The 22,198-nt window shown below is 37.0% G+C and overlaps 2 protein-coding genes and 1 long non-coding RNA gene across 6 annotated transcripts in view; 2 read left to right on the top strand and 1 right to left on the bottom strand.

Annotated features, from left to right (window-relative positions):
* The window catches only part of Psip1 (PC4 and SFRS1 interacting protein 1), a 46,354-nt gene extending 29,315 nt beyond the window's left edge, over window positions 1-17,039 (top strand). The window contains exons 9-16 of one of the 4 annotated variants that reach the window (XM_048352192.1): window positions 5,501-5,729; window positions 7,121-7,239; window positions 10,374-10,429; window positions 10,918-10,988; window positions 11,264-11,365; window positions 11,468-11,681; window positions 14,392-14,503; window positions 15,655-17,039. In XM_048352192.1, the coding sequence (XP_048208149.1) occupies window positions 5,501-5,729; window positions 7,121-7,239; window positions 10,374-10,429; window positions 10,918-10,988; window positions 11,264-11,365; window positions 11,468-11,681; window positions 14,392-14,503; window positions 15,655-15,715 (964 nt within the window). In that variant the 3' untranslated portion in view covers window positions 15,716-17,039. Of the gene's footprint in view, window positions 1-5,500; window positions 5,730-7,120; window positions 7,240-8,479; window positions 9,151-10,373; window positions 10,430-10,917; window positions 10,989-11,263; window positions 11,366-11,467; window positions 11,682-14,391; window positions 14,504-15,654 lie in introns of those variants that run through there. The other 3 variants (XM_048352216.1, XM_048352365.1, XM_048352285.1) reach the window with 3 other exon arrangements.
* Window positions 17,040-18,801: 1,762 nt separating this feature from the next.
* On the top strand, window positions 18,802-20,198 carry LOC125356196. The gene is made up of 2 exons (XR_007211836.1): window positions 18,802-19,795; window positions 20,165-20,198. It is a non-coding gene; the product is annotated as an uncharacterized LOC125356196 (long non-coding RNA).
* Window positions 20,199-21,096: 898 nt separating this feature from the next.
* Window positions 21,097-22,198, bottom strand: part of Snapc3 (small nuclear RNA activating complex polypeptide 3) — a 31,937-nt gene continuing 30,835 nt past the window's right edge. The window contains exon 9 of the mRNA XM_048352493.1: window positions 21,097-21,435. Within this exon, the coding sequence (XP_048208450.1) occupies window positions 21,288-21,435 (148 nt within the window). The 3' untranslated portion in view covers window positions 21,097-21,287. The remainder of the gene's footprint in view (window positions 21,436-22,198) is intronic.

Raw genomic sequence — 22,198 nt, 5'->3', positions numbered from 1 at the left:
CTTCCGATCTGTTTTTATACCAATACCATGCTGTTTTTGTTATGATGGCCTTGTAGTAGAGCTTGAAGTCTGGTATGGTGATACCTCCTGCACTATGTTTTTTGCCTAGAATTGCTTTGGCTATTCTAGGTTTTTTGCTGTTCCATATGAACTTATGGATTGGTTTCTCTATTTCAGTGAAGAATGTGGCTGGGATTTTGATAGGTATTGCATTGAATTTGTATAACAATTTGGGCAGTATGGCCATTTTCACTATATTGATTCTGCCTACCCATGAGCATGGGAGGTCTTTCCATCTCCTTGTGTCTTCTTTGATTTCCCTTATTAGATTTTTGTAGTTTTCATTGAATAGGTCCGTCACGTCCTTGGTTAAGTTGATCCCTAGGTACTTTATTCTTTTTTTGGCTACTGTAAATGGAATCGTTTCCATAATTTCCTTTTCTGTTTGTCTATTGCTGGTGTACAGAAAAGCTGCTGACTTTTGTGGATTGATTTTGTATCCTGCTACTTTGCCAAATTGGTTTATTAGATGTAGGAGTTTGGGTACTGAGTTTTTTGGGTCCTTGAGATATAAGATCATGTCGTCTGCGAATAGGGATAACTTGATTTCTTCCTTGCCGATGTGGATCCCTTTGATGTCCTCCTCTTGCCTTATTGCTATGGCTAACAAATTAATTCTTGAATGATAGATTTTTTAAAGTGTTTTTTTTTTTTTTTTCCCTTTTCTATCTTTTCCACTTGTGAATTGTTTTCTTTGGCTTTTCTGGAGAAACTTCATCAGAAAGCATACATGCATCCACAAAGGAAAACTTTTGTGTTTAAATATTTTGTAGGGAAGCCTCAAATGAGGTATGTTAATTAAGAATAAATTTATAGTTGAATGTCAGTTCAACAGAACACTACTACAGAATTGGTACTTTCCAATAAAAATATTTTGAAGAATTTTGACTGACAAGCTTTTCTGTTAAATACTATAAAAAATAAACTGGGAGCACCAGCACAAACCTGTAAATTACAAAGTGAATGGAGATTAAGGGTTCTCACCACAAAAACATTATAACAATGTGTTTTGTAATTGAAAAGGGGAGGTAGAATAGATTTTAAGGATTTCTCACCACACAAAAAAAAATGAAGTATCTCGGTGATGCAGACAATGCACAGCTTGATTTTAGCCATTCCACAATGTATGTATGAACAACAAATGCCATAAATAGTTTTTACTTGCTAATTAAAAAAAGTGGTACAAAAATGCAATGTGGTTTGATGACTGCAGTGAAATTGTAGGTAAATTTATTTGTAGTCACTGTTCTGTAAGGAAATCTGAAATTCTGGGACTATATTGTGAGATCTTCCTATTTTAGATACGAGGAGCATTTCCTGTTGAATTTTGTTTTTCCTTGAGAGTATGCTTCATGGGCCTTGTCTCCATGGCTTTTGCTGATTACGTGGAAGTGCTCTGCTTTTTTGCTACCATCTAGAGTTGCATCTGACATGTCATAGGAAAACACTATCCTTCTTATCCACTGAGTCGTTTTCTTGGCCAGCTTTCAGACTGTATGAATTTGGGACCCAATGTTCCTATTTAGAGCTCATTTTCTCTGGATACAAACTGAACAGTGTTCTTATTGAGAACTTACTTTCTCTTGATACAAATTGGTGTCATTTTTGGTAGTACAGGACTTTATTCTGTGTGTTTTTTTGTCAGCTTCCTTGACAGTGGTGTCATTTGTAAGATTTTCTCAGATGTGCTTAACTTTTTGTGCTTTAATTATAGGTGCTTTGAATTTATAGGTTTTCCTGAGAAATCATCCCTTAGGAACCCTGAAGAATTAAGCCAGCTCATTTTGAATTAAATCTGACATTTGTACCTTTGATCTAAACTGACTCAACTGAATTTGAAAATTCTTACATCATTTAGGATCTTAAAAAGAAACTATTCTTTAACTCATTCTTTTTTTTTTTTTAATACAATCTATCAGTATGTATTCTAATTTTAATCCTCATACCAAGCCATGAGTTGAATGAATACATTTCAAGTCTGGTTTTACTCATGGAATAATATATTTGTAAAGGAGCCAGGAGGTAGTTAGTTGAACATCTGCTCCACTTGCATGAGGACCTGGGTTCAATAACCAGCATAAAAGAAATTGAATTAGGATTTCCAAATTACGAGGTCCACAGTGAGTGACACATTTTAGACTTTTTGATCCTGCTTATTAGTTTTGAGAGTGGGGTGTTTTGTTACTGGAGTTTCAACTCAGTGCCTCCTCCTGCTAGCCTTATACTTTTCCATTTGAGCCCCAGGGCTTTTGCTTATAATATTTTTCTGAGATAGGTCTTATTTTTGTCTCAGCTTGGAATATAGGAATAACTTTTTTTTTTTTTTTTGCCAGTCCTGGGCCTTGAACTCGGTCTGAGCACTGTCCCTAGCTTCTTTTTGCTCAAGGCTAGCACTCTGCCACTTGAGCCACAGCGCTACTTCTGGCTGTTTTCTATATATGTGGTGCTGACGAATCGAACCCAGGGCTTCATGTATAGGAGGCAAGCACTCTTGCCACTAGGCCATATTCCCAGCCCTGGGATAAATTTTGTTTTAAATGTAACAAGATTTTTGTACCAATACTGCCACTTGAACTGAGACTTGGGTTCTGCTGCCTTTAGCTTTTTCATTCAAGGCCGGCACTCGTTGAGCCACAGCTCTACTTCTGGCTTTTTTTAGTAGTTAAATGGAAATCCGAGTCTATCAGACTTTTCTGCCCAGATTGGCTTCGAACTGCAATCTTTAGATCTTTGCCTTTTGAGTAGCTAGGTCCTCCTTACTTTTAAGATAGGGTTTCTCTAATTTTTACTCGGGGTGGCCTCAAATCACAATATTGTCACAACCTCTCAAGTAGCTGAAGATTACAGGCCCTTAATATTAGTGAGGTTTGGTTTTGTTTAGACTGTAGATAACCCTAGAATCCAGTAGCTCACAACATTGTCTTGTATATGTAGGCTGGATGTTGGCCATAGTTACTGTTGATTGTAAATTTGGGTGCTGAATAGAATCAAAAACTGAAATCAGAAAGTGAGAAATATTGGTTGTAAGCCATTGAGATCATTGAGTGTGTTGGGGGGGCGTGGTTCCTAGGGCTTATAATAACTCTGGGCCTGAGTGCTTTCTCTGGGCTTATTTGCTCAAGGCTAGTGCTCCACCACTTGCCACGGCTCCACTTCTGGCTTTATTGGTGCTTAGTTGGAGATAGTGTCATGGGCTTTCCTTCTCACCTTATTTCAAACCATAATTTTCAGATTTCAGCCTCCTGATGTGAGCCACTGGATCCTGGTGCCATGGAGGTCTTTGGAGTGGTTTTTGTATTTTTAAATTGACATAATCAAATTAATTTTTATTTATTAATATCACTTGAAGGTAGTGCAAAGAAATTTTCATGAGTCTGTAATTCAGAGGTTTGGCAAGAAGGATCATTTGGAAAAGCAGTTGATAATGTATTGATGAGAATTCTCCTGGGCATAAGTGATCCTGCCTCAACTTCTGGACTATCTGGTACTACAACCTACCACCACACTTAGCTTCATCCCTTTTTTTGGTGGTCCTAAAGATTAAACTCCAGGGTCATCTCATACTCGTTGAAACATATTCTGTAACAATGAGCTATTCTCTAGTTTCAGATTTTTGAGAGATAGACTTTTAAAACACTGCATATTTCAGTGTATAGGCATTTTAATTTTAAAGGTTTTTTCCATATCTAGATTTATGCTTTGGAGCAGGGGGGATCTTTGGGCCTGAACTCAGGGCCTGGACACTCTTTCGCATCTTTTGAGCTCAAGGCTAGCACTCCACTACTGGAGCCACAGTTCAGTTTCCAGCTTTTTGGAGGGAAGGAAGTGGAGGTTTTAATTGGAGATAAGAATCAGACTTTACCTGTCTGGGCTAGATTCAAACATAATCCTCAGGTCCCAGCCTCCAGAATAGGATTACATTAGTTAGGACAGTTACAGTAGTTGAGATTACAGAATACCAGATCAGAGTTACTGTCTCCTGGCTTAGATTTATGCTTGAAAAAACAGTTACCTAGTCCAATGATGGAGTGCTTGTCTAGTAAAAATGAGGTGCCCCTGGGTTTGGTTCCTAGCACCCACCAGATGTAATACCAAGTACATTCAAGGTCAGTAGGTTTGGAATTGAGATACTGGCTTATACAATTTTTGCAACTTCATTTTCTAATTTTTCAAGTGTGGAAGCAACTGGACTGAATGATAGGAGGTCCCTTACAGCTCTTAAATTCATGGGTTTAATTGTATAATTTGTGGAAATATCATTAAAATTCCATGGACAGTAAATAAAAAGGCATTAAGTTGAAATGTATATAAATGAGCTACCCTAAATTGTACATAAATGCCACAGATAAGTTAGCATATAGTTCATTTGATGTTCCTAAAGCCTATATCTGCTGTTCAAATTTGCATAAACATTAGTGAGCAGTAATTGGATACTAAAGCAAGTCAGTAATTTGATTTTGTGTAGTGTTTATGAAATCTAGTGCTCATAGAATACTTGGATACTACTTCGCCCACCACTGTTAGATACTATGCTTAAACTAGTTGGCCATATATTTACCATTATCTGCTTAAGACTACTTCTTTGAGGGCTGAAGGTGTTGCTCAAACGTTAAGAGTACCTAGCCAACGTGAGGCCCTGAGTTCAAGTTCTAGTACCTAAATGAAAACTAAAACCAAGAATATTTCTTTGAATTTCAGGATGGCTGAATTTGATTTCCCTTATACAATTTTACTTTTTCCCAGTTTTTAAAGCAATACTCACTTGTACAAATATGTAGAATATAACTTCATAAAGTGGAGCTAGGGATGAATCTCTGTGGAAGCACATATGCCTAGCACACACAAGGCCCTAGTTTCAATTCTCAGCACCACAAGAACATTTAACATACTGCTGTACATCCCAGGGTTAGAAACAGTTCATTGGTGCATATGGCTAATACTACCTTTTTTTTTTTTTTTTTTGCCAGTCCTGGGGCTTGGACTCAGGGCCTGAGCACTGTCCCTGGCTTCTTTTTGCTCAAGGCTAGCACTCTGCCACTTGAGCCACAGCGCCACTTCTGGCAATTTTTTATATATATGGTGCTGGGGAATTGAACCCAGGGCTTCATGTATGCGAGGCAAGCACTGTTGCCACTAGGCCATATTCCCAGCCCCTAATAATACTTTTTTAAACAAATGAATCACATTCAAAAAAACCTGGAAAGTGGAGATATCCGTTTCTATCAACCCTAGTGCTGCTGTAATTTTGAATGTTTTAACTTGTACCTGTTGCAGAATCCTATTACGATATAGTAAGACACCATTTTACATGAAAGTGTTTGATAACAGTATTGCTGTAAACCATTCTTAATCTGAAATAATTCATGACTAGACTTTAGATGAATGACAAATCATGACACATATGAGCTCATTTTTCATTGTTGGACTTACTTAAAAATAGAGTCCCTGAGGAAGACAAAAGTAAGAAAAAGGGACAAGAGGAAAAACCACCTAAGAAGCAGCTTAAAAAGGATGAAGAGGGACAGAAGGAAGAAGATAAACCAAGAAAAGAACCAGACAAAAAGGAAGGAAAGAAAGAAGTTGAATCAAAAAGGAAAAATTTAGCTAAAACAGGCGTTACTTCAACGTCTGATTCTGAAGAAGAAGGAGATGATCAAGAAGGTGAAAAGGTAGAATGTTTACATATCATATAAAATTGTTTTATTTTTGGGTTTCTGATGCAGTTCTTAACCCTTACTTAGAATCTTTTAATATTTTTGTGAGAGTTAATCTGGATTTCTTTATTTCTGAATAGACTTCTAATAAATATTTGAAAATACTTTAAACTTCCTTTATATTTGATTCTAAATTTAACTTACCCATCTACAATTATGACTTGGAAATCTTCCGATAAGTTTATTTTAAAACATTGAGCTAAGTCAAGTTGGCTGTGACCAAGACAACAAAGGTTAAAAGGCATATTTATGTCCACTTCTGTTTTATTTTGTATTGGTTTTGAACTCCTGGCCTTGCATTTGATAGCTATGCCTCAAGCTCCCGGATTTGGGGGTCGGGGGCAGTCCTAGGGCTTGAGTTCAAGGCCTGAGTACTGTCCCTGGCTTCTTTTTGCTCAAGGCTAGCACTCTACCACTTGAGGCACAGAGCTACTTTTGGGTTTTTCTAAATATGTGGTGGTGAGGATTCGAACCTAGGGCTTCATATATGCAAGGCAAGCAGTCTTACTACTGGGCCATATTTCCAGCCTCAAGCTCCCAGATTTAAAAAATTTACCCCAAATAAATCCTTCTCTTCATTCCTGTTATATCAATGATGTGTAACTATTTGGATGCCATTCAGCTATGAGTCAGCTGGGTGCCAGTGGCTCATGCCTGTAATCTAGCCATTCAGGAGGCTGAGATCTAGGGATGGAGGTTCAAAGCCACCCTGGGCAAGAAAGTCTATGAGACGCTTCTCTCTAGTTAACCAGCAGAAAACCAGAAGTAAGAGTTCTGGCTCTAAGTGGTTCAGCACTAGCCTTGAGTGAAAAAGCTCAAGGACAGTGCCCAGGCCCTGAGTTCAAACCTCATGACCACCAACAAAAGTTACATGTCCTTTTGTGTAAAAACAAAAAAAACAACAACCCACTTTTGTGCTTAGCCTTCAATATATAGCTCCAGGTCTCACACACACATATATGTACCCACAAATAGTTGTGCAACAGGGTTTCAATTTAACATGTCCATTTTATGTGGGCAATGCTCATTCGAGTCACCTGGACCATTTAGCCCCCTATTGTATCATCCCCATACCTTTCTGATTTTTGTCTCATTTCTTAATATTTGAGAAACCAAAAAACTTTGCGTAGTATGTTTATTGCAATTAAAAGCACTGCACTGAGTCAGATAGTCTGCTGTACTCAAAGGCTTCACATATATGACTGGGCAAGAAGTTGACTATTTGCTTTCACAGTCATGAAAGTATTTCTCCCTTAAAATTACTCCCCCCCCCCCCCCCCGTTTTAACTAATGCTACTAGTCACTGATTCAATACTTAACCAAGTCCTAATTCTCAAATAAAACAGAAGAGAAAGGGTGGAAGAAACTTTCAGACTGCTCACAGGAGGAATCTGCTGAAAGGCCAACATGAGAAAGAAGCAGCAGATCGAAAACGCAAGCAGGAGGAACAAATGGAAACCGAGCAGTAAGTATTTTTTTATTTTCTAAAATTTGTGTTCTTTCTTAAGGCTAGCATGAAAGTTTTTAAATAGTAAGACTTTTCATTTTCCAGAGTTTTTTGAAGCCTTTTAAAGTCACTTTTCTCATGTTAGAAAAAGCTTACATACATGATGATATTTGAGGCTTCATTATTTTCTGAGGATGAAAGTCACTGAGGCAGTGAACTATTTTTTAATTTGAAGTATAGTTTTTAACTCAGTGGTTTTCAGAAAATGTACCTCATCCTCTGCTGTTTCTACAAAACACTGTAAATAGAAAGAGTGGTGATAATAATGTTGGTGGAGAAAAGAGGCAGGAAATACTGTTTTTGGTTTTTTTGTTGTTGGTTTGTTCATAACACCAGCAAGCCTACCCCTAAAGACCAGCAAAAACAACAAAAGCACAGCTGGAAGCCCAGAAAGTCAGTAAAAAGTGAATCAGAAAGTACTTTATAAGGTTTGCTTTTGATGTGTACAATATAAATCCAGCTCACTTTTCCCCCCTTGTTTTGATACTTGGAGAATAGTATATACTTACCGTGGGAAATTTCTTTCCCCTTTATTATATAATTTAATAGAAAAGTGATAGCAATGAAAATGATTAGACTTCGTATCTTTTTATTACATTTGTTTTCTTAGTTACCTTTATGCTGTCATTTCTGAGTTCTTTCTCTAAAATACTTCTCTTCCCCTGTGAAGTGTCTTCCACTCTGATGAAACTTTACTTTTTTTTTTTTAGTGGAGGTAATTTAAAAAACATGCTCTAAATCACACTGAGATAATATGATGAGCAGTGAAGCTCTAATAATCATTTTCTGTTTTTCTTTATATAATGTATCCCTATGCCAAAAACCAAGTACACTGACTGCTTCCTAGTTGTTTGGAGGATATATAAGCAGTTTTAGCTACTTGAGGGAGTAATTGAAAATTAAAGATCAGAAATGTTACTCCCAATAATGTTAGATTTGGACCACTTACTTGTATTAGTTTTTTGTTACCTATCCCTTTCTATCTTTCCCCCTGAAAAGCTGTTGGACTGTTTGTTGCTCTTAACTTCATTGTGCTCCGAAAATTAGTTACTTAGTAAATCTAGCCCAATCTTCCTTATCTCAGTTTTCTTTATGTATTTCAGTTTCTTTTGAATGTCCTCCAATGTGACTTTCTCGAATTCTAATATTTGTGTTTTCTTTCCTTCTCCTGTTATTACAAAACTTTGTACTTGGACAGTTTTGCTCTGTAAAGCATTTCAGATGCGTCTTGTGTGAAATGCATTATGCAAAATAAAGTTTATTGTATTGTATTCCCAGCCAAACAACATGTAATCTACAGTAATAAAAAATATATCTCATTTTGGGCTCAAAGCATTAATCCAGTAACTGAAAAGAGAATACAAGTGAAGCAAACCAGAGATGAAGATCTTGAGACAGACTCATTGGACTGAATTTCCCCCTCCCCCCCTTGATGGAAGAATGTTCCAGATTCTAAATTGAGGACTTCACTATTACTGGCATTATTACTGTGTTATGATTGTTAACAAAATTTCCTGTAAGGTACACACTACATATTAAGGTTGGCCATCATTCCTGTTTTTTTTTTTTTTTTTTTTTGACCAAGCTTAAGCTGAAGCTTTGTGTTTGGAAGTTATAAGCGTAGATAAAGTTGGTGGTTGTACATTATTTCATTTAGAAAATATAAAAATTCATTTTGTTTTGAAGCTAGGTATTAAACTGGAATAGCCATTCAGCCCTAAGAATGGGCTGTTCTGCTCTTTCCTTGACATTCCTTTGTTGTTCACTTCTTTAGACTCTTGTTTTTTTTTTTAATCCTGAGAGGTTAACCAGTAGACGTGTTAAGTACAATATGAAACTGTAACCAAAATTTTAAAATAAAGTTTTTTTTAAAAAAACCTGATTTTTAGGTATTTTTTGTTCTTGTCTATTTTAATTGGTTCATACATAATATGGCCTGAACTCCAAGCCATGGTATTAGAAATTAAGATTGCAATTTTAAATGGTTATTTTTGTGATTTACAGTAAAAATGATACCTTTTCATTTGTGAAATGGTATGTAAATGGTAGTGGCTGTCATTTGATTTGTTGGCCTGTCCCTGCTCTAAAAAAAATACAATAAGTACAAGAAGGCAGTGTACCTTATGTATGAAACTATAACCCCTCTGCACATCACTTTGACAATAAAGAAATGAATAATTTCCTTCTTAGAAAAAAATTATAGTACAATCTTAATGTTATATAGTTAATATTGAAGCTAAGTACAAAACCCCTCAAACTACCTGTCCTTTAAGCATATGGAAAGTAATTCAGTTGGTCAGTTTTGGCTCTTTTAAAATAATTTTGTTTGTAGGTATTTTCTCAACTCTTAGCTTGCTTATCCAGTAATCCTGAAACAAAACTTTTAACAACACAATGCTGGAAAGAAAATTTCATTCTGAAAACTTCAAAATTAATTGGTGTTGTAACTAAAATATTTTCTGGGCACAAGTGGCTAACACATGTAAAGCTAGCAATTTAGAAGGCAGAGATAGAGAAGATCTCAGTCTAAGGTGCCTGCATGGGCAAAATGAAACCTCATTGTAAGTGAGTATGCGTAGTGGTTCACATATGTCATCCCAGATACCTGGGAAGCTGAGATTGGGAGGATCAAGGTTCCAGACCACTCTTGCGCCCCCCCCCCCCCAAAAAAAAATTGAGACCTCAATATTGAAAGAAAAAAAAAGTGGGTGTGGTGGCATGTGGCTGTCATCCCAGCTACAGAAGTGTGGTATGGTTCATGCCAGCTTGAGGGGTTATGGTGGGAGTGTGGACTGAGACCCTATTTCCAAAATAACAAAAGCAAAGAGATATAGAGGCATGGCTTAAGTGGTAGACCACCTGCCTAGTAAACACAAAACCCTGAGTTCAAACCCCAGTACTACCTTACTTTAAAAAGACTAACTTGATTTAGCATTTTCAAAAACTAGTCCGTTCCCGGTGGTCTAGGATACTAGTTTATGGAAATTTTTTTACATTTACATAGTGATAGTCATTTAGTAATTTTTTTGGGTATTGGTAATAACAGTCACAGGGTTCCAATGTTTTGAAATATTTGTGTTAACATTTGATAGGCAGAATAAAGACGAAGGAAAGAAGCCAGAAGTTAAGAAAGTGGAGAAGAAACGAGGTTAGTTATTTCACTTTCTAAGATACATAAGATTATAGTTATGTACACAATTTTTATTGGTTTTTGCACTTAGTCTCATTTTGTGTGTCTTCTCTACAAATACACTTTTTCAAATCCTTAATATATTTGTGTAAACGAAACTTTATTTAGAGACTTAGTATTTTAATGTTTGTTTAATGTCAGGTTTTTGTAATTGCCAATACAAATCCCTTCAATTTACATATAAAGTAAAGCTGATTATATTTTGGACTGATTATGTAGTAGGGGAGTTCGTTATTGGATACAGATTTCAGGAAATGGAGCTAATAGGGGAATTTTGTGTTTTTATGTAGCAAGTTGCCATGCAGTCAAAAGAGCAAGTAACTTACTTTGAATTGCTTAGTAAAGATAACTAAATTTTCTTTTCTGCATTATGTTTTGCTGAGACTATACAGAAATACTGGTTTTGGAAAAACTATTTACTGTTTTTAACATATTTAAATTTATAGAAACATCAATGGATTCCCGACTTCAAAGGATACATGCTGAAATTAAAAATTCACTCAAAATCGATAATCTTGTAAGTGTTTAACCTTACTTAAAACTACAGTGCTACTTTATAGTTTTCTATTACTTTCTTACATGATTTTACAAATGTGCAACTTACATATAAAAAGATTACTGGTTGTACTGCTTTTGAGTTTATAAAACTTCAGAAATAGACTATATACATGTATATATACATACATATGTGTATATGTGCATATGTGTTGTATATATATACATATGTATGTATGTGTGTGTGTGTATATACTGTGATAACTGGCAGTTACAATACTTATGTTTTGCCTAAAGGATGTGAACAGATGCATTGAAGCCTTGGATGAACTTGCTTCACTTCAGGTCACAATGCAACAAGCTCAGAAACACACAGAGATGATTACAACACTGAAAAAAGTAAGTCATTTCAACTCATAGATTTCTAAAATGTTTTCTCATTTCTTCAAAAGTAATAAACTGATTAGGAAAAACAATCATGAATATTTATTATTTTCTCAGATACGACGATTCAAAGTTAGCCAAGTTATTATGGAAAAGTCTACAATGTTGTATAACAAGTTTAAGAACATGTTTTTGGTTGGTGAAGGAGACTCTGTCATCACACAAGTACTGAATAAATCTCTTGCTGAACAAAGACAGCACGAGGAAGCAAATAAAACCAAAGACCAAGGAAAGAAAGGGCCAAACAAAAAGCTAGAAAAGGAACAAACAGGTATGTGTTGCCTTTGAAGCTAGGTTTTTAACTGTGAGGATGGATTTAAAAAATGGTTTTGATAAAATATTTAAGAATATACCTTCAGCATGTGCCAATAAGCTGGAAGAAGTGGATTTTGAAGAAACGTAATATTTATATAATGATGCTCTATTATGCATTTATTGACCTTGAAATAGTCAAGTCATTCTGAATGAAGGTAATAGTGACTGTGGAGATGGTAATACTGCAGATACTGCCGACAAAGTGCCTGTAGACAGTGAAAATGTGATAGACTTATTGATGAACAACATGCATTCAATATGGCACAGGAGATATTGTTGGTTGCACAAGAAACCCCAGCAAAACCACCGTTAATACTCTGGAGAAAATGTTTAAAAAGGCATTCAGCAGAATGCTTCCTCATCCCCAGAGAACCACGTTTGCTCCCTCCACTGCCTCTGATTCTTCCAACCAAAAGAAGTAACCAAAATTTAGCATTAAAGTGGAAATAAGCTGTTGCTATTGTTGCTGTTGTTTATCACTGATGTGATGTTACTGTGGTGCTTTGTCATCCAGAATACTTGTTTTTCACTGTGCCAATGATAATTTTTTTTATACTTAATTGCTCATTAGTAGCATGTAAATGCAGTCATGGGGGCTGGAGGCATGGCTTATACGGTAGCGTGCCTGTTTAGCAGGCAAGAATAACAGGCAACCATAGAATATCCACATGGGTGGCTGAGGTGGCTAAAACATCTTTTCTTTCTGATGGGTCAGTGTATAAAACTTGTTGTGTGTACAAAATTACTAGTACTACAAAACTTAGTGTGGCTGGGCACCAGTTGTTCATGCCCGTAATGCTAGCTACTCAGGACACTGAGATCTGAAGATCTTAGTTCAAATCTGGCCTGGGTAGGAAAGTACATGAGATTTGGCGTGGGGTTGGGGGTGGGGAGGGTGTCAGTCATGGGGCTTGAACTCAGGGCTTGAGTGTGTCCCTGAGCTTTTTTGCTCAAGGCTAATGCTCTACCACATCTCTACTTCCAGTTTTCTGGTGGTTAGTTGGAGATAAGAGTATCATGGACTTTCTTGCTTGGGCCGGCTTTGAACCTCAACCCTCAGATCTCAGCCTCCTGAGTAGCTAGGCTTACAGCCACCAGTGCTGGGCTTTGTGAGACTGATCAATCAGCACTATCCTTGAGCACAGAAGCTCAGAGACAGCACCCAGCACTCAGGCCTGAGTTCAAGACCTGGGACCAGCATACACACACACACTCACACACTTTAAAATGTAACCCTCCAAATCTCGTTATTCCACAGTCCAAAATAATCTGCAATGCTAATTAAGCATTTTATAATGCAGTCTAAAACTGGAATCATAGTACCAATATTAGCACCACCAATTCCATGTTAATAAGTATCTTAACTGTGAGCTACATTTGATAAAAATCAAATTTAAAAAGTTTTTTTTAAACTTTTATTGGGAATGATAGGTCTCCTTAAAAATAGGATGGAGGGGCTGGGAATGTGGCTTAGGGTTAAAGTGCTTAGCTAGCATGTATGAAGCCCTGGGTTTGATTCTTTGTGTACCACATAAATAGAAAAAGACAGAAGTGGCGCTGTGGCTCAAATGGAAAAGTGCTAGCTTTGGGCAAAAAACAGAAGCTAAGCAGGATAAGAAATGTACTCACTGCCTTCCGTATGAAACTGTAACCCCTCTGTACATCACTTTGATAATTTAAGATACTGTTTAAAAAAACAACAACAACTCAGGGACAGTGTCCAGTCTCCGAGTTTAAGCCTCAGGACTGACCAAAAAAAAATTTTTTTTAAAAGGATGGATAAGAAAGCTCCCATGATTTATTTACTAAACAAAATCATGTCAGTTAGGAACACTAATGTTAACATTTTGTTCTAAAATACCACTAATGTTTATGAAATTTGTCCTTGAATCATTTAAAATCTGTATTTATATAAAAGTCTTATAAGTAACATACTAAAGAATTGTACCATTTTGTAGTCTACCTTTTAGTAACAACTGATAAATAAGATGTGTAATCACGCAGTGCCTTACTGAGCTTTAGCGATTCAAAGGCTTTTGCTGATGATAGGAGTTGACAATACAGAGTATTGTTTATATATACATATATGTTGCTGGTCCTGGGGCTTGAACTCTGGGCTTGGGCACTGTCCAAGGGCTTCTTTTGCTCTAAGCTAGCCCTCTACCATTTGAACCATAGCACCACTTGTGATTAACTTTGTGATTTACTGGAGGTAAGAGTCTTACCCATTTTCCTGCCTGGGCTGGCTTCCAACCTTGATCCTCAAATCTCAGCCTTCTGAGTAGCTAGGATTACAGGTGTGAGCCACCAGCGCCCAGAGACAATATGGTATTCCTGTATTGAAACGGCATCAGGAGGGGCACAGACTGAAGGGAGGAAGGGTGCACATGTTAAAAACAAACTGTGCAACTTACGGGCAGGGATGGGAGGGGGAATGTGGGGAAAAGTGAAGGGTGACTTTGTCCAAGAAATATATTCATTACCTGAGTAACCCCTTTGTACAGCTCTTTAATAATAACAACTGGGGAAAAAATGAAAAAGACTTGCTTAAGCAGTTTCACGTATAAAAAAAAGGCATGTTTAATATTAGAAACTCAAGTGCTATAACACTTTCTAGAGGACATTTGTATAGTAATGTCTTTCCATTGGAATTCTTCTTTCTATAGGTTCAAAGACTCTCAATGGAGGATCTGATGTTCAAGATAGTAATCAGCTGCAGCACAATGGAGACAGCAATGAAGAAAACAAGGACAACCTTGAGGCTAGCAGTAAAAAAAAGTGAGGACATACCTTAATTGGGTCTTTCGTCTGTTACTCTCCCTTACATGTTTAATCATAGTGCTTCATTTATTTTAAATTCTTACAGTACTGGTGATCAAATCCAGGATCTCAACCACACTCAGGCCAGTGTTTTACCCACATAATATACTTCCCCATAAGGGTTATATTTTAATCAATGAATTCAATGAAGGCAAGAATACCAACAGTTTATATACAATCTACCACTTGTAGCTAAGGAAATGGTGCTAGATAGCAAGTTAAAGAAAATTACTCTAAGTTGGGCACTGGTGGCTCATGCCTGTAATCTTAGCTACTCATGCATCTGAGATCTGAGCATCAAGGTTCAAAGCCAGCCCAGACTGGGAAGTCTATGAGACTCAACCATCATTATACCGGAAGTGGCACTATGGCTCAAAGTGATAAAAGCACTACCCTTGAGTGAAAAAGCTCAGGGACAGTTCCCAGGCCCTGAGTTTAAGCCCCATGTTACTCTGGCTGGGTGCTGGAGGCTCAGGCCTGTATTCCAGCTACTTAGGAGACTGAGATCTAAGGATCATAGTTCAAAGTCAGCATGGACAAGAAAGTCCCTGAAACCCATCTCCAGTTAACCACCAAAAAGTCAGAAATAGAGGGTGTGGTTCAAGTAATAGAGTGCTAGTGTTGAACAAAAAAAGCTCAGGAACAGTGAGTGCTCAGGCCGAGTTCAAGCCCCCAATAGGCTAACTCCCTTAACCCCCCAAAAAAGAAGGAAAATTATTCTGATTTTTTAAAAATTGCCCTTTCACAGTTCACTAAATTGTGAGGAAAATATATTAAGAATTAATAGCCTTTACCTGTAATCCCACCCAAATAACTAGCTATAGAACTGTAATCTTAGTTTTTTCAAGTATTTGAAATTGATTATCTTCTTTAATTCTCAAGGGAATTCTGTTATAATCACCTGTTTTTATTGATGTTGATACCACATATGATCTATTAAGAAGCATGACACTTTTCTGTTATTTTACTTGCTCTGTATATTACTTTGGGAAGACACAACACAGTAAAATAAAATTTTGAACAAGGGTTTCTTTTCATGATTTAAAAAATAGAATGCACATATTTAATAGATTTTTAAAGGCGTTTTCACACCTTTTCCCCTCCTTTAGGCCAACTGGAGAAGAGAGAGAGACTGAAATATTGCTGAAGGATTCGACACTAGATAACTAGGTTGGACCTGGACTATAAAGAACATTTGAGAAGTTTGTAATAATCTTCATTTGAAATATTTAGACTGCAGAAAAGTTTTAAATTTTGTAAGCATAGGTTTTGATGTTTAATACTTAAGTTTTGAGGGAGAAGATCCCTTTATCTTTGTTTAAAAGTAATTAAACATTATTGCTAATTGTACTTGTGCAGTATTAACAACTACATTATATAGTAAATGTGGGAGGAAGTCCACTTAGAAAATGTTAAACTGCTTTTCCAGACATGGTTGTAGCATATTTTCAATTAGTGTGTCTGTTAATGTGTAATTGATAGTAGAACAAGGTTACATTTTTAAACTGCTACTTGTGTAAATCTTTCCTCTTTTCCCAGATATGATGGGTTTTGTGCAGTTTTTACAAACTTGGATTTATTAGACTGTCTTTTCACTGTGTGAGTTTTGTAGAAGTTGAACATTTTTATGGTTGGATAAAATGTTACTTCTATATAAGTACTCAGTCTCTCCTTTTATCAGAAGTCCTCTCCTTTTATCAAAAGTTAATTTAATCTCAGTCTACATTTCCCTGCTTTTGTAGCAGTATGTGGTCTGCATACCTTTTTGTATGACTCAAGTTAACTTTTGAAGGTAATTTAGTTCTGTGGCTAGGAATTCAGCGACATCACAAAAATTCCCGACAGAGAACAAACTGGTATGTATATATAGGGATGAATCTGGCTTTAGATTTTAACCATTTAAGATTTTTTTCTAGACAAGCAATAGTAGCAAAATGAAAATGAAAGTTCTTTTTTGAAAATAAGTTACAGATTAAAAAATAACACTCATTAAGGAAGTCAAAGTAATTTTTAATTGGAAAAAAGTCAATCCCTGATGCTTAGGTGGTTGATATAAGTGCTATGTTAGGAAAGTAACCTATTGAAAACATGGCTATATTAGAAGAATTGGCATATAATTTTTATACCTGTAAGGATCACAAAAGGTAGAAACAGTTACTTAAGGTAGGTATTTATGTATATGGACTCAAGTACAGTGAACCAATGTTATCGCAAAATTTAAGATTAAAGAATAGCATATCTAAAATACTTTGGATATTAAGTTGTTATTTTGAAACTATATGAGAAATGTTTGTGACATTATGCTTTTGATTCCGAGGGTAGTTTTCATTGACATCAAACTTTGAATTGTGGATTGGTTAAACTTGAGTTTTGCTTTTGAGAGATCTTACAACAGAACTACTGTTTTGCAGGAACTCTATACATATAGTTTTATTCTAGTTAAGCCATAAGTGTTGATGTGTAAACTTGTTTTGATTAAAGAATTTTTCTATCAGACTTAGTAAACTTACTCTTGCTATTTTCTAAAGTAAGTGAAGACATTTTGGTTTACGGAAATAATTTCTTTTAATTAACTGCTATTTAGATACAGTAAGCTGAAGATGATAAAGGAAATATTTTTCATTTTTGTTCACATTGTCCCTTCTTCCATGATCCAAGTGAATGACTGTTTACCAAAAAGCAAACAATGTTCAGCTTAAAGAGTATTAGCATTATGATCATTTATGTCTCCTTGCATAGGCTCAACTATGCTCTAACCAGGGATGTATGTTTTCTTAAACAGTTTTTTTCCCCCTGTGTAGGTAATGGGGTTTGAACTCAGGCCTTGAGGGCTGCCCCTAAGCAGTTTTGCCTAGGGCTAGCAGTCTACCACCTGAGCCACATCACATCTGGTTTTTTGTATTTAATTGGAGATGGGTCTCATAGACTTTCTTGTCCAGGATGGCTTTGAACCTTGATCTTCAGATCTCAGCCTCCTGAGTAGCTGGATTACAGACATGAGCCACTGGCATCTGGTAGCCATTGCCAATTTTTAATTCCGAAATTTTGTTCATAGTCTGATTCACAGACACTATTCTCAGAGCTCTTAAATTTTTCTAACTATAAGGAACATTGGTTCTACTTAATCACATGTGTCTGGGCACTGGTGGCTCACTCCTGTAAACCTAGCTACCTAAGAGGCTGAGATCTGAGGATTGCTACTCAAAGCCAGCCTGGGCAGAAAAGTCCTTGAGACTCTTATTTTCAGTTAACTACTGGAAAACTAGAAGTTGATACTGTGGTTCAAAGTGGTAGAGCCTTAGCCTTGAGTACTATAGCGCGCAGGGACAAGTGACTAGGGCCCGAGTTCAAGCCCTATGACTGCCCCCCTCCAAATAAATTTGTTATGTACGGTCAAAACGTCACGAGAGAGCCAAGTACCCGTGGCTCATGCCTATAATCCTACCCAATCAGGAGGCTGAGATCTGAGGATCACAGGTTGAAGCTAGCTGAGGTAGGAAAGTCCAAGAGACTCATCTTTCTTGTTAAGCACCAAAAAAGCTGCAAGTAGAGCTGTTGTGGCTCAAGTGGTAGAGTTCTAGCCTTGGGCAAAAAAGCTCAGGGACTGAGATTTTGTTGAAATAATCTTCAGATTTCGGCCTTGTGAGTAGGATTACAGGTGAGAGTCACCAGTGCCCAGCTTGTTTTGTGCTTTTGTTTTTTTAAGCTTTCTTTCTTTTTTTTTTTGGCCAGTCCTGGGCCTTGGACTCAGGGCCTGAGCACTGTCCCTGGCTTCTTCCCGCTCAAGGCTAGCACTCCGCCACTTGAGCCACAGCGCCGCTTCTGGCCGTTTTCTGTATATGTGGTGCTGGGGAATCGAACCTAGGGCCTCGTGTATCCGAGGCAGGCACTCTTGCCACTAGGCTATATCCCCAGCCCTGTGCTTTTGTTTTTAATCGCTGGAAAACATTTTGAAGAGAAAGAACAGTTGAACATTTTCTCAGCAGTGTGGAGAAATTTCAGATGTACCTCTGGATTCAGAGAGCCCGATTGGAAGCTTGTATGTAAAAATAATTTGACCAGAGTACCTTTTTAAGCCGCACAAGTTTATGTTCCCTGTTTCTTTTGTTGGTCATGGGCTTGAACTCTGGACACTGTCCCAGAGCTTTTCAGCTCAAGGCTAGAGCTCTACCACTTGAACCACAGCACCACTTCCAGTTTTCTGGTGGTTAATTGGAGATGAGTCTCACGGACTTTCCTGCCTGGGCTTTGAACTGTGATCCTCAGATTTCAGTCTCTAGGATAAGAGGCACGAGCCACAGGCACTGGCTGTTGCCCATTTTTGCCTACTCAGTGATATAGTTCCTACTTACACTAACTTACCTGTTTCAGATGTTAGGACAAGGTGAGACCTGCCGTGTAATCTTGTTCCGGAACAAAGGTTTCTACAGCTCTTTTAGCACTTATTAATGAAGTTTCTTTATGTTTTGGAAATGGCAAACCTATATCTTTAAGCCCTTAAGAAATGAAGAATCTACTATTAGGAGGAAATGTGTTTATATTTGTGTCATGTAATTCTCTAACAATGATGTTAGAGATGATTGACCATTTCCTCAGTAAAACTGTCAATATCTAATTGAAGGATTCTGAAGTTTGAGAGTGATGTTTAAGGGAATAACTTGTTTTTCTGTACAGTGGTCTTTTGCATGTGCACCCACTCACTATTTGTTACATAAAGAACTAATTTCTAACTGAAGAGTATTTATTGATAAATTCATGTAAAAGCCATTGTGTGTTTACTGAAGGTGGCATTTCAATAAAATTGTCTTACTTCAGGGATTTTATAGTTCCAGAATGTACACAATTAGGAAATTGTTTTGACATGAACTTGGTAGGGATACCAACTGCCATAAATGATCAGTAACAGACTGGGCCAAAAAAAACTTGATCCTCAAGTTTTGTCAGGAAATAGGTATCTGAGTCTTCGGTGACAATGTTAATCCAAAGATAGCAGAACTAGATTCTCAATAAATCATAAAAAAGTTATAGTACAGTAATGTTTTATCTGATGTCTGTCTTTACTAAGTGGGTTAATCTGTTAAGAAGTGAAACTGAGTCAAAAGTAAGCCAAGCCTTCCTACATTATTGCAAAAGGTATAAGAAATATAATCATAATAAAGGAATCAAAAGTATTTTTTGCCAGTAGACTTATAGGGCTCAGGTAAGTCACTCAATTCGTCTTAAAGCTATGATTTTTCCAACAGAATCAATGTTAACACCATTGAGGTCAAGAATGTAAAAATTTAGGCACAACATAAGGCAGCCATGGAGGGGTGTCTGATCCTCTGTGCTAAATGTGAATGTGAGCACCCCTAGACATACCAGAAACAGGAACTTGTCATCTCCTTATCAACCAACTTCATTGGATGTTGATATCTGAGGCCATGAAAACACCTTCACTGTCAATCTTTTAAACAGGCTTCGTGATTTTTTTTTATTTACATGCTAAAATGTTCTTAGCCATTCAGAGAAATAAGAAATTCAGTTGGATGTAAACCTAGAAGAGAAAAAGTGAGACTTGAACACTTAAAATCTATTTGACAATATACTAAATTTTATAACCAAAAGGGTCTCCACAAGATTTTGATCAAGGAATTTAGTCCCTTTTGAATGACAAAAAGGAGTAACTATTATAAAAGGGACCCAAAAGAATGAAGGAGCTAGGCCAGAAAACTTTTCTTTTTGCTTATTTAACGTTTTTTGCTTACTTGAATATCTAACAACACTACTGCCCAAGAATGAGTGAGCTAGAAGTAGCAATCCACAAAACTCCCCCTGCATGTCTCCATGGTAGTATATAAACCGTTTTTTCCAAGGAATACCTCATTTTAAATACTACTGTGAAGTGTATGTGTCAAAATCATTTTTCATTGGTAATTCATGCAGATAGCCTCATTAAGCATTTCTTGTAGCCAGGTGCCAGTGGTTCCTGCCTATAATCCTAGCTACTGGAGGCTGAGATCTGAAGATCTAGGTTCAAAGTCATCATTATCTTCAATTAGCTGCAAAAAAAAACCCAAAAAACAAAAAACAAAATGCTTAAGTAGAGCTGTGGCTCAAGTGTTCGAGTGCTAGCCTTCAGCAAAACAGCTCAGGGACAGAGCCTAGACAGTGCATTCAAGCCTCAGGACTAGCATCAAAGTCTTGCAAACTTTATTTCTCTCTATTAAAAACCTATCACAAGAACCTATTATAAAATTACATTATAATTTTGTATTTATGAAATAATTTGCTCATTTTTAACTTCTCCCTACAGATATTTGAAAGATCTTTACCTTGGAAGCTTCATGGTAGAAGGTGTAGCTCTCTCAAATTCCTCAGAGACGGGGGCTACTCAGGAGGCTGAGATCTGAGGATCGTGATTTGAAGCCAGCCTGGGCAGGAAACTGTGAGACTTATTTCCAATAAACAACTCAAAAAAGCCAGAGAGTGGTGCTGTGGCTCAAGTGGTAGAGCTCTGGCCTTGAGCAAAAGAAGTGCAGGAACAATATGCAGGTCCAGAGTTCAAGCCCCAGGACCAGTTCCCCTTCCCCCCCCAAAAAAATTGTTCAAAAAGGTTTAAAAATACTTCTGATACCTGATGTATCATTAGTCATATTATATCCTTAGCAGTTACTGCCCCCCCCAAAAAAAACTCCAAAATATTCAGGATACAAAACAGGCAAGCAATAGATTGAGAGAAAACTTATTTTTTTTTGTATTCTTAATTAAAGGTTCCAGGATCAACATAAGGATAAGCTAGGAATTCACCCAGTTTGTTTCCTTCTGAATCATAGTGGAGCATTCGGAAGCAAACATCACAAAAGAAACATGGATCCTCTGGTGCAAAACTGTCATTGTTCGTCACCCACCTGTAGTTTTTTTTAAAAAAAGAGGTGTACATCATTGTAATTTTTTAATACTACAGCATGATATAATATATAAATGTAACATTCCCACTATAATTAGTTTACATAAATGCTATCTCTCCAAATCAAAGAGTCACCTAACAATGAGGATACTGTTTCTCAAAGGTTTCCTTTAATGATAAGTAGAGGAAACTAAAGATATAGAGGAAAGGATCATACATGTACTCTAGCATACTTGTCCAGCTGACACAGTCACTTTCTCTTAACAGGCCATTTGAAAACCATGTTTTCTACATGGTTAGCTTTATATACATTTCCTTAACTTAGCTATATGCTCTTTTGCTTTGTTTTAGGGGACAAAGTCTTGCTCTGCAGCCAAAGTTAGCCTTGAAATCAGGATCACCTTGCTGCAGTTTCCCAAGTGGTGAGACTTATGTGTCACCATTCCCGGCTACTAATTTTTATTATTATTATTTATTATTATTATTATTTTGGCTTGGACTCAGGGCCTGAGCACTGTCCCTGGCTTCTTTTTTTTGTTCAAGGCTATAGCACTCTGCCACTTGAGTCACAGTGCAACGTCTGGCCATTTTCTGTATATGTGGTTCTGAGGAATCGAACCCAGGGGTTCATGTATACGAGGCAAGCACTCTTGCCACCAGGCCATATTCCCAGCCCCTAATTTTTATTTTTAATTCTTCCATGTTTATATAGACAGTACAGTGACCTACTACATGTATACAACGGGTAACTAAGATAAAGCATT

The sequence above is a fragment of the Perognathus longimembris genome, chromosome 1 (assembly GCF_023159225.1).
Source record: "Perognathus longimembris pacificus isolate PPM17 chromosome 1, ASM2315922v1, whole genome shotgun sequence".
Classification (NCBI taxonomy): Eukaryota; Metazoa; Chordata; class Mammalia; order Rodentia; family Heteromyidae; genus Perognathus; species Perognathus longimembris.
Note: the sequence above shows the minus strand (reverse complement) of the source record. Positions and strands in the feature narration are given on the sequence as shown.